General features: G+C 41.9%; 1 protein-coding gene and 1 long non-coding RNA gene across 6 annotated transcripts in view; one reads left to right on the top strand and one right to left on the bottom strand.

Moving 5' to 3' along the window:
• The window catches only part of LOC106939446 (uncharacterized), a 19,518-nt gene extending 17,639 nt beyond the window's left edge, over positions 1–1,879 (bottom strand). The window contains exon 1 of the long non-coding RNA XR_001422847.1: positions 1,681–1,879. This is a non-coding gene — a long non-coding RNA (uncharacterized LOC106939446). The remainder of the gene's footprint in view (positions 1–1,680) is intronic.
• lrrc4ba (leucine rich repeat containing 4Ba) overlaps positions 1–6,981 on the top strand; it is an 80,055-nt gene extending 73,074 nt beyond the window's left edge. For all 5 annotated transcript variants that reach the window (XM_015021834.1, XM_015021835.1, XM_015021831.1 and 2 more), the window contains one exon: positions 4,139–6,981. In XM_015021834.1, the coding sequence (XP_014877320.1) occupies positions 4,139–6,076 (1,938 nt within the window). In that variant the 3' untranslated portion in view covers positions 6,077–6,981. The remainder of the gene's footprint in view (positions 1–4,138) is intronic.
• The last annotated feature ends 4,035 nt before the right edge of the window (positions 6,982–11,016 follow it).

Below are 11,016 nucleotides of genomic sequence, written 5' to 3'. Positions count from 1 at the left end.
GGGCCCCTAAGGAATCACCGGGCCCCTTACGTGGGGGTGGGGGAGGTGTTTTTAACATTAAATACACCCTTCTCAACAGGCGAGGGCACACTTTCTGTCTATAATCACATATTTCAATTACTTGAAACCATTCCTCCCTCCCTGGCACCTCCAGGCCCAGGCCCCCATCCGGCCCGGTTTGGGGGGCAGCAGCCCCCCCAGCCCCTCCTATAGCTCCGTGCCTGGGTTGTAGGATTTCTCTCCTATCTTTTTTAAGTAATTTCTCCTGCTGGCACTAACCTACCATGTTTGTTTTGGTTGTATTTACCCAGAATGCCCTGCAGTATTGTTCTCTTCCTGCTTTTGGAGCAGTATCCGGTCCACTTGGCATGAAGCATTTGATTTATGCCAGAGTTCACTTCAAACAAACCAAGACTGAGGTTTGTTTGAATCAGGACTATAATCAGGACTATAAACCTGATTATGCATTCACACCTCCACAAATGAACCGGACCTTCAAAGCAAAGAAAATAAAGTTTTATTAAGGAGGACTGAACATAGCTGGTGTGAACACACCCTACATTTTCAACAAATACAGTACTGAGGAGTACATCCTCACCAGGCAACATCGATCTGCAGTTTGTGAACAAGTTCCTTCTATTTAACAAGAAACAACGTAAATCTTTGTCATCGTCCTGTTTACTTCCTAACCTTAAAGTATTTGTGCTTTGACTGTGAAAGGTTCTTGCACGCTTATATTTTTTTTTAAAAAGACATTGGAGAAAGAGGTTAAAATGATAGAAAAGGACACAGGCGTCTGCTGAACTGAGGGAATATTTTATGAAACCAAAGCCAGACTCCCTTCCACAACACGAAGCAGCTTTTGTATGCATTACCAATTTATCTGGAGCGCCAGGATGGTGTGTGTGGCTGCAGGACTGCAAGGCTGGATTGTTTAACCTCAGACATATATATATATATATATATACACCTGCACAGAGCATACATTCAGTTTCTTCATATGTGAGGAAACTGAATTTCCGCTCAGTTGATTCCTCTGCAGTTTTCTTGTTGTTGTAATTGGATTCATCCTCATGTTGCTGACAGAGTTTTGTTCTTTTGTGGTTTTTAGATTAGTTTCCGTTACATTTTATCTCCTCTAATGAAAACCCACGAATATCCTGGAGATTGTTAAATTTTTCCACAGCATCACTGGTAATGTTGGAGAAAACGTCTTATTAAACATTATGTGATGTTAACGGAGCATAAATGGGACATCACGCCACTCGATTTAGACACTGAGGTTTAGAGGGAAGCTGTTAACAAGCAGGCGAGAAATAAAGAAATAATAATAACTGTATTTATTGCATCTTGTTTTCAGCCCAGAAAATTTGATTCGGTTTGCCGTATCCTGCAGCTCCACTTGAAATAATTAAAAATCTAAAAATGTTTTAACACCTGAAGGCATCCTAGATTCAGTGGCTTATTTTTTCCTCCACTGAGTACCCTGAGAGTAAAGCCTTGACAGCTTCCACCCTCTCTTAACATCCTCACCCTCCTTCCTCTCGCCTCCTCCTCTCACTGCCTATCACCCTCCCTTCTTCTGCTCCACATACTGAAAAAGCGGCGCTCCGACTCAGGACACACGCATAATAAACCGGAGAAGATTTCAGGCTCTTCCTTTCAGCTCCTCTAACTTACTCTGTGTCTGACTTCTCTCCAGCCGGATCTGCACAAACGCTCGTCATTGTGTTTCCAGGAAGCATTTCATTTGTGCCGCGATATTGTGAAACGTTCTCCAGACTTAGAGGAGCGCCGTTTGGAGCTGAAGGCCTAATTCTGCCTCCTTTGTGGATGTAAATAGGTCTGGTTGTTTCTGACGTGGTCAGGCGTTCCTGGTCTGTTAACATTGGCTGTTACACTGTAAAAACACAAAGGCTCTCCAAGTCATTTTGGTCTAGTTTCTACAGCAAATATCTTGAAATAATTATTTCACTACAATCATGGGGAAATTGTCTTGTTATAAGTTAAATAATCTGCCAGTGGAACTAGAACTTTTTCATGAATATTAAAGAGTTATTGGCTTAAAACGAACTCGTATATCTTACTGAAAAGTTATGTTATTTTTGTCTTATTTAAAGTGTGCTGAGGTATTTGCACTGGAAACTAGACCAACATTTTGTGTTTTTGCAGAGTGGGAAAGCCTGCCGCAATAATCAATTAATCATTCATGGTTTCAGTTGTTTGTGGTGTTTCACTGCAAAAGCACAAAATCTTTCCAAGTGTTTTTTACCAAGTGAATAATTTCTTTCTTTTAATGAAAAAGGTACTTTTTCATTTAACCGGATAATAATCTGCCAATGAAACTTTTTCATCAATATTAAGGAATTATTTGTTTAAAAATGCTCCTAAATCTGAAAAGTTACTTTTAAGCTCATTTTGTCTTATTTCAACTGTTTTAACTTATTTACTTTACAAACTAGACCAAAGTTACTTGGTGAGATTTTGTTTTTGCAGCTTTACTTTCTTTTTCATTTATCATTTTTGCTTGTTGTGTTTTATTCTGGATTTCTAAAATGTTTTCCAGTTCCAACTTTAACGTGTTTTGTGAAAAATTAAAGTAAAACTTTGTGTTTTTGCAGTCTGCTGAGACTGCTGATTCCTTCTCGCCTTCAGTTTTCTATTTGTACGGTAATAAGCAGCTCAAAGTTAGTTTTATTTTCTCTGCAGCCAGCAGAAGTTTGGACACACCTACTCAGTCTGAATTAATGGCCACAATTAACCCGAGTGTGGGCGACGGGGAGGAAGGCCGACACGGTCACTGTCACTCCGCCTCGGCCGACACGCTGCTGATTTGCTGCGTCAAAGTGCCGTTTTTATGTGAGAAAAGCAAACTATAAAACTTCATTTGTTTGCAATCTTTAAAACGACACGAAGGGCTCTTTGTAGCGGAAATGTATTGATTTGGATTTTACTGCCTCACTATTTATCAGCATTAAGGAGGTTAATAAAAAAAACTCTCAAGTACAAGTAAGGTACTCCTAATTTGACCGAAACTAACTAAACGTTATTCAAGAAGTTGAAATTCTTGAGAAAAAATAGAAAAAACAAGGAAATCTGGTGTTATTTATGTAAAAAGGTGGTGAGAATATTACCTTTAAATTTATGAATCACAATCAAAACTTCAGGTTTCATCAGTGAAGCAGTTTTGCATATTCTGCTTAAGTATGCTCATGTCGATTCCTCCTCGGGCGAAGGCTTGTGAAGTTCATCCATGATGACGTTGTTGCTGTGCGAGCGCTGAGCAATGCCTGACCTTTTGCACATGCACTACACAAAGGTCAAGTTTGTGTGTGGTGGCGGCCGCCTGACGAATGCGTCGCCTGGCTGGGCACGGCTTCACAGCGCGAGTCGCGGTGAGCCGCTCAGCGGGGGTCCAGTTACAGTCCACAGGCGCTCAGGAAATTAACGCAAAAACAGAAAACATTGTGCAAAAAAAATTAAACAGAAGTATAAATGTCTAAATGAGGTAAAATATCAAGAATTAAACTGAACTTCTGTCACAAATAGTGAGATAAATTTCATATGTGTTAGCTAAAACTCGTCCTGCTGGAATAGTTTTTAACTAAAATGCATAGGAGGGAAAAAGTAAAGCAAAATTTGGGATAAACAAATAAATTTAGTTAAAGTTTTGCCCTTAAAGGCAATTTTAAATATAAAGAATGTACCATGTTTGAGCGTTCAGCTGATCAGTACACTGTATCTATATTTCACTTTAACCAACTCTGTTGAGTTGAAACTTTAGATCAACAAAAATTATTTATTTTTCAGAATATGTCAGATATTTATTTATTAATTAAGTTTACATACATTTCCTCGTTTCCTCATTATTTGCAGTTTTGTTTTGTGACCAGGCAAAAAACTTTTAGCAAATCAAGCTAATGAGATGTTTTTGCCACCATGACTTTTTCTGTAAAACTGCTGTTCTATGTAAAAAAATAATTTAAAATCATTCACTTGCCTTTTGCTTCATGTAATAGTAAGAATGTATTATGCAACCTTATTTGCTGACAAAAACTGATGAGTTTTATCTGTTTTAACTATTTTTGTAAATTACATGTTATTTTTTCAGTAATTCTCATTTCTTCTGTCCCTCCAGGTCATCAAATCCGACACCTTCAAGCAGCTGAGGCACCTTGAAATCCTCCAGCTCTCCAAGAATCAGATACGCCAGATTGAAATCGGGGCATTCAATGGCCTCCCTAACCTCAACACGCTGGAGCTCTTTGACAACCGCCTCACGTTGGTGCCAACACAGGCCTTTGATTACCTCAGCAAGCTGCGGGAGCTGTGGCTGCGCAACAACCCCATTGAGACCCTCCCGAGCTATGCCTTCAACCGAGTGCCCTCCCTGCGTCGCTTGGACCTGGGGGAGCTCAAAAAGTTGGAATACATCTCAGATGCAGCCTTCGTGGGCCTCGTCAATCTACGGTACCTGAATCTGGGCATGTGTGGGCTCAAAGACATTCCTAAGCTGACGCCTCTCGTGCGTTTGGAAGAGCTGGAGTTGTCGGGGAACCGTCTGGATATTATTCGTCCGGGATCCTTCCAGGGTCTGGTGTCTCTTCGGAAGCTGTGGCTTATGCACTCGCAGGTTTCTGCCATTGAGCGCAATGCCTTCGACGACCTGAAAAACCTGGAGGAGCTTAATCTGTCCCATAACTCACTGCGCTCCCTGCCTCATGATCTTTTCACACCCCTTCACCAGCTGGAGAGGGTGCACCTCAATCATAATCCCTGGGCCTGCAACTGTGATGTACTTTGGCTTAGTTGGTGGTTGAAGGAGACGGTGCCCAGCAACACCACCTGCTGTGCCCGATGCCATGCTCCTCCACTACTCAAGGGCAAGTACATTGGGGAACTTGACCAGAGCCACTTCACCTGCTTTGCTCCTGTCATTGTAGAGCCTCCTACCGACCTCAATGTCACCGAAGGGATGGCTGCTGAGCTGAAGTGTCGCACAAGTACCTCCACAACGTCAGTTAACTGGATTACGCCTAACGGCACACTGATGACCCATGGGTCTTATCGGGTGCGGATATCCGTTCTTCACGACGGCACACTGAACTTCACAAACGTCACCCTGAGGGATACGGGCCAGTACACCTGCATGGTCACCAACGCTGCTGGAAACACCACAGCTACCGCCGTTCTCAACGTGTCTGCTGCTGATGCCAGTGTCAACTACACCTATTTCACCACCGTTACTGTGGAAACAGATAACGGAGGAGCTAATGATTATGCACAGGTTTCCATTGACGAGGCCAGCATTCCCATTCCTTCGGACCTGTTGCCAGAAGTGGTTCCTACCACCGCCTCCTCTCTGGCTGGCGGCTGGTCGTCCTCCTCTCCCCGGACAACTCAACCCACGTTCACTGTGCCGTTCACGGAGCCGGGATTCTCTGGCCTGGACGATGTGATGAAGACCACCAAGATCATCATTGGCTGCTTTGTAGCCATCACCTTCATGGCAGCAGTGATGCTGGTGGTGTTCTACAAGCTGAGGAAGCAGCATCAGCTGCACAAACACCACGGCCCTGCTCGCGCCATTGAGATCATCAACGTGGAGGACGAGCTGGGACCCGGGGCAAGTGGCCGGGGCAGCGGTATCTCCGGAGGATCCACTGTGACACAGAGCGCGGGCGGTGGAATAGGCGGGAGCCAGAGCCTTCGGTTGCACCACCCGGAGATTGTGAACCTACCCAACCTGGCACGGTCGGATCACCTCAACCACTACTACAAAACACATCACTTCAACAGCAACATGATGGGCCTGGGAATGGGCACAGGGTCAGGAGTGGGCCTCAACAACAACAACAACCCCTCGCCGTGCTCTCAGTCGCAGAGCATATCCTGCTCCCAGGTCCCATCCAGCACCGGTGGGGGGACGTCCACTTGTGGCACCCTGCCCTCCACCGTAGCCCTGCCTCAGCTGGGTCTACACAGCTCTCTGAAAGGCCTGATGGGAAAAGGCCAGAATGAGCCGCTGCTTTTTAAGAGTGGCTCAAAGGAAAATGTGCAAGAGACTCAAATCTAAAAAGGTTTGAGGTAAGACAGAGTAGATGTTAAAGAGAGACCATTTGAGAGTGATTGTAGCCCAATGTCCTTAGGGACAATCTTTAGAAAGGCTCTACATAACCTTTATTTTGTGGTGGCCCTTTGTTAACAGATAGTAAGACAAAAGGAGACAGTAGACCAGTCCCTTAAACAGCATTTGCACAGTCCCAAATGTCAGAATTACTCATTGTGTGCAGCGTGATACGGTCTTTGCCAAAGCTCGAGATCAAGCCTTTTCTCTCAGCGGACAGATGTGAACAATGCACGCGTGCGGCGAGCCCTTCAAGGATGTATACAGATTGCTTCGTACATTTCCAGATGCATTCAGTGTATATATTTGGAGGGAGACGTGATAATGGCCATTGAACACGTTGTCAGATTAGTGTTTGGCAAAGCCAGGGAACAAACAATGATTTGTGCGAGCGGGCGGTCCCAGGTTTTCAGAAGAGGCGACATGAGAGCAGAGCAGCAAGGCCGCTTGGAATATCGGAGGAACAAGAAGTGGTTTTGCTCTTCGCTTTATCACGGCTTTTCAATTTTACACCTTACTGGTTACTGTCTTCTTTGGGAGAGGGGAAATATCACGAAGGAATGAAGGACAAGATTAAGGAGATATGAAAAAAAAAACTGAAGATACATATTATATATACCGTAAATATATTTTCATTCAAATAAATAAATAAATTATGAAAAATCTTTATCAAGCAAATGAGTGACCACTACGACGACTGAAGAATATATATATTTAAAAAAAAAAAGTTTTAAAAACATGCCCTGTCGTTTTAGTAGACCAACCCCTGGTTACTACTTTTCCGAACTGCTCTTCCTCTGGATAAACATGAAACAGCGGAGTTACAACGCAAACCTGGCAAAAACAAAAAAAAACAGAAATTATTTTGGTGTTGACTTTTTTTCGTAGCCGTTTTCCCTCCTGCCTACAGAAACAGGGTCTTTGAGAACGGAAATGTTCTGCTGTCTGCTGCAAAACCACAAGCGCATCGAATATGGTGGCACTAATGATAATCCTGACGGTAATAATGATAACAAATTTAGCTTTATTTGTCATCAATGCATTTAAAATGATGAAACATTGGAATAATTTGACATGCTAATGACATTAATGTTACTGTGCTATCATTATTGCTCACGTGAGTATTATTGTTACTGCACAGATGGCCGAGAAAAGACGTTTTTCATTCGTACATGACGCTGATCTCATTGGGCAGATTTAAGCGAACTCATCAGCAGGAATTGACCCGGCTCGTAAAATGGCTTCCTGGACCCCGGTTGACCCCGGTTGACCCCGTCCGATGGGACCCTCATGCTGTCTGACATTACGGACGAAGACTGCACCTTTTTGCAGAGTGGATTTGATGGCAGCAGGGGGCGAAAATGGACGGACATTTTTTTAAAAAGGTAAGAGACGCTGGTCTGCTGGAGGCTGAGATGCATTTAGTGCAGAATTCAATGGAGGGTGAATTTTTTTCTAAAGAAAAAGGACAACTAAATGAAAAAAAATATAGAATCTTATAGATCTCTTTTAAAAAAATGAAACAGAATTATTCTAAGTGTTTTTCATTTTTTGTTTTTAACTAGTTTGATTTGATTTTATTTTTTAAATCACGTGTTATCTTTATTGTAATATTGTTATTATTATTATTAGCTGATTATGCTGAAAGATGTTCTGTTAGCAGAGGTCACTTTGAAAAATTAAAAAAACTTGGCACATAAAAAAAAGGCAGTTGAAGTTTGTGAAAATTCGGTGGCTGTTTCCTTTAGTTATTTTTTATTTTCGTCACCCTCTGATCAGCTCTAATCGTTGTATCACTGTTTGTATCCCTGTAGCGAATGTGGTTATTTTTTTATTTAGTTTTTTTCTGTTTACATTTAGTTTCTGCACAGAGGGACAGGAAAAAAAAAAGGCTCGCCGTGTACATTTGTGAATGTCATCGCTGACCGTAGTGCTCAGAGCGTGACTCTGCTATGTCAACGCCTCGTTGCCGTGACAACGCACTAATGCGCCAACCGGCGTCTGCCCCCCGTTCACCCACTTGTTTGTCGGATCCTCTGAAAGGCGCCGCATCTCGCAGAGCCGGCCCGTGTTCCTACAGCGGCAGCAAATCAACCTCAGCATTAGAGCCGTGTCCTCATGCTAAACACCCTCCGCTCTTCCTCTTCCTCCCTCTCTTCCTCCTCATCCTGCCATCAGGTTTCCCTGGCAACTGTTGCTGCTGCGACAGCCCCTTATCACAGCGTCTTGATTTGGGTTTTGAATGCTAAGCAGATGAGAGCAGACAGTTCAGAACTTCATGTTTTTTAAACCATTCCCATTTCACACCAATATATTTTAGCAAGCCGCTAACTCTCGTACATTTACTTGAAGATGTAGCCACAATACTGCATTAGCTGCCTTAAAGTCACACCCAGGTGGAAAAACTGAATGGACTAAAATCTGAAGACAAGTTCAGTTCAGACAAAGAAATCTTGCGAATATCATCTTCTAAATCTTTACTTTTTGTCACTTGAGCATCACATTTATTTTCATAAATGCTTAAGGTTACAGTGGTACAAAGCTAGCTGGGCTAACCCTAAAGCACAAGTCATAAATATTAGTTCTGCTAAAGAGCCGTACCAACATGGTATTTAGCAGAAGCTAATGCTAAAGCACTAATCATAAATATTAGTTTAGCTAATGCTATAGCACAATACCAATATGGTAAGTACCAGTAGCTAATCCTATGACATTAATCATAAGCATTGGTTTCACTAGCTTAAGCACTATATTAACTTTAGAACAAGCTAATGCTAAAGCACTGCTAAACATTATTTCCACTAGCTTAAGTGTTTTATAAAGCCATGGTTTTTAGCAAAAGCCGATGCTAAAATGCCAAACTCAGCTGTGGTGACACCCATCTTGTGTCAATGTCACTTTTGTCGCCCACTACAGGATCAAATGAGTTATTACACACCTACCTGTGCGGTTGCACTTCAGGAAGTGATTCTTTGGAAATCATGGTTTCAGTTTTATCGTTGTTGAGAGTTGCTAAATGTAGCAGAACATTAACAGATTTTTACACTATTTACTGTAGAACTACAGCAATGCATTCTGGGTACAGAATAAATATCCAAGTTTCTTCTCGTGTGGGAAGAGAACCCAAATATAGCACTCAAGTAAGAGTAGCACTATTTAAACATATTTTTACTCAAGTAAAAGTAAAAAAGCATTTTGTTAAAAGTCCACTCAAGTACTGAGTAACTAATTATCAATCATTTCGTATTTAAAAATTACATCCAAAATATAGTTATGTGAAAATTTTGAAAATAAATCTTATAATTAACATAATTATAAAATGGCAAATGAAGGCAAAAGAAAAAGAAAATCCATATCAGTTTATTTCGATGTGAAACTTCAACAGAATCTGCAGGTCTGTGCGTCTGTGTCTGGTGAATTTTTGGTTATAAAAGTGGATACAAAATCCAGAAATTTTACTCAAGTAAGAGTAGAAATACTTCATAATAAAACCATTCAAGTAAAAGTAAAAAGTACAACGTAGTAAAAGTACTCCTAAAAGTAACTTCTTTTTTTCAAAACTTTCCTCAAGTAAATGTACCCAACTCTACAACTCTTGAGTGAGTGCAGGTGAGATGCTGTCTACTCCTAAACTCTCCGCACAACCCCACTTCAAAACATTTTAATTTGCATGTTCCCCGCTCCATTGCTAAACAAATTTATGCACCTTACACTTGTGATTAACACTCATTCTCTGCACAAGCTATTAGCATTTCCTTCTCCCAGCAGAGGGGATACAAGCCCCCCCCCCCCAAAGTTATTTCCATATTCATCTAACTGTGTGTGCAAATAACAGAAATTATCAGGCGGGCACGCTCCTGGGGAAGGATACGTGTGTAGCTTTCTGTCAGTATTTGTGCGCATCACAGGCTAAAAACGCGGTTTGGGCCGTGGACTCGCGCCCCGGCAGCTGCAGTAGCTGATGGCGTCTGTAAGCGGCGGGCAGCCCCCTCAGGCGCCTCTGAAGTGGCACAAACCAGAGGCTATGTTATTGAGGCTGGAGACACGCAGTCACATTGCTGCAGTGTCTGAGTCACGGAGCAGCGAACACGCTCCAAACAATCTAATGGAAATGCTGTGTTTGCCGTGCAGGAAGGGCCGCGCGTTCAGGGAAGAGGCGGAGAATCGCCAGGATTTAGGTGTTTGTTGCAGGAATGAAAACAAACCTGTTGTGCTGCTGTGTGAGGCGGAGGAATCTGAACGATTAGAGGTGTTTACGGCGTAAAGATGCTGCGTTTGAGGTTTCAGGTGGCCTGTAAGGGAGGAGGGGCACTGAGACCTCCATTTTAGATCCCAGCTCGCTCTCTCTGCTTCGGGCTAATTTTTATGATCCTCTCACTGACACTTTAAGTAAGGACAGGATATTTTTCCACTGCTTAAGCTGCTCCTCCTGCTCTGCCTCTGCACAGAGTCGGATAATAACTAGTTACATTTACTCAGTTACGTTCAGCTGAGTAACTTCTGGAAAAATATTTACTTTTTACTTTTACTTGAGTCATTTTATTATGAAGTATTTCTACTCTTAAGTAAAATTTCTGGATTTTCTACCGTTTGAATGAAAAACAAACATGTTTTAATCAAAATTCACCAGACAGACACACACCTGCAGTTTAGAGGTTTTTATATAGAAAAGAAAAAACAGATTTGTAGAAATTTCTTTTGCCCGATGTTATTTTATTTTTTTTGTTGCTTATATAAATTATTGGCATTTTGTTCCTTAAAATACCAAAATGCCCACTTAACTTTATATTTTGGTCTGTCTGTTGATGTAATTTTTTAAACATTAAATGATTGATCATGTGATCAGTTAATCTGTACTTTTTACCAAATACTTTTTTACCATTACTTGA

The sequence above is a fragment of the Poecilia latipinna genome, unplaced genomic scaffold (assembly GCF_001443285.1).
Source record: "Poecilia latipinna isolate Pla-1442-1.1 unplaced genomic scaffold, P_latipinna-1.0 Scaffold2875, whole genome shotgun sequence".
NCBI classification, from domain to species: domain Eukaryota; kingdom Metazoa; phylum Chordata; class Actinopteri; order Cyprinodontiformes; family Poeciliidae; genus Poecilia; species Poecilia latipinna.
The sequence above is the reverse complement of the archived record's forward strand: the minus strand, read 5'-3'. Positions and strand labels throughout refer to the sequence as shown.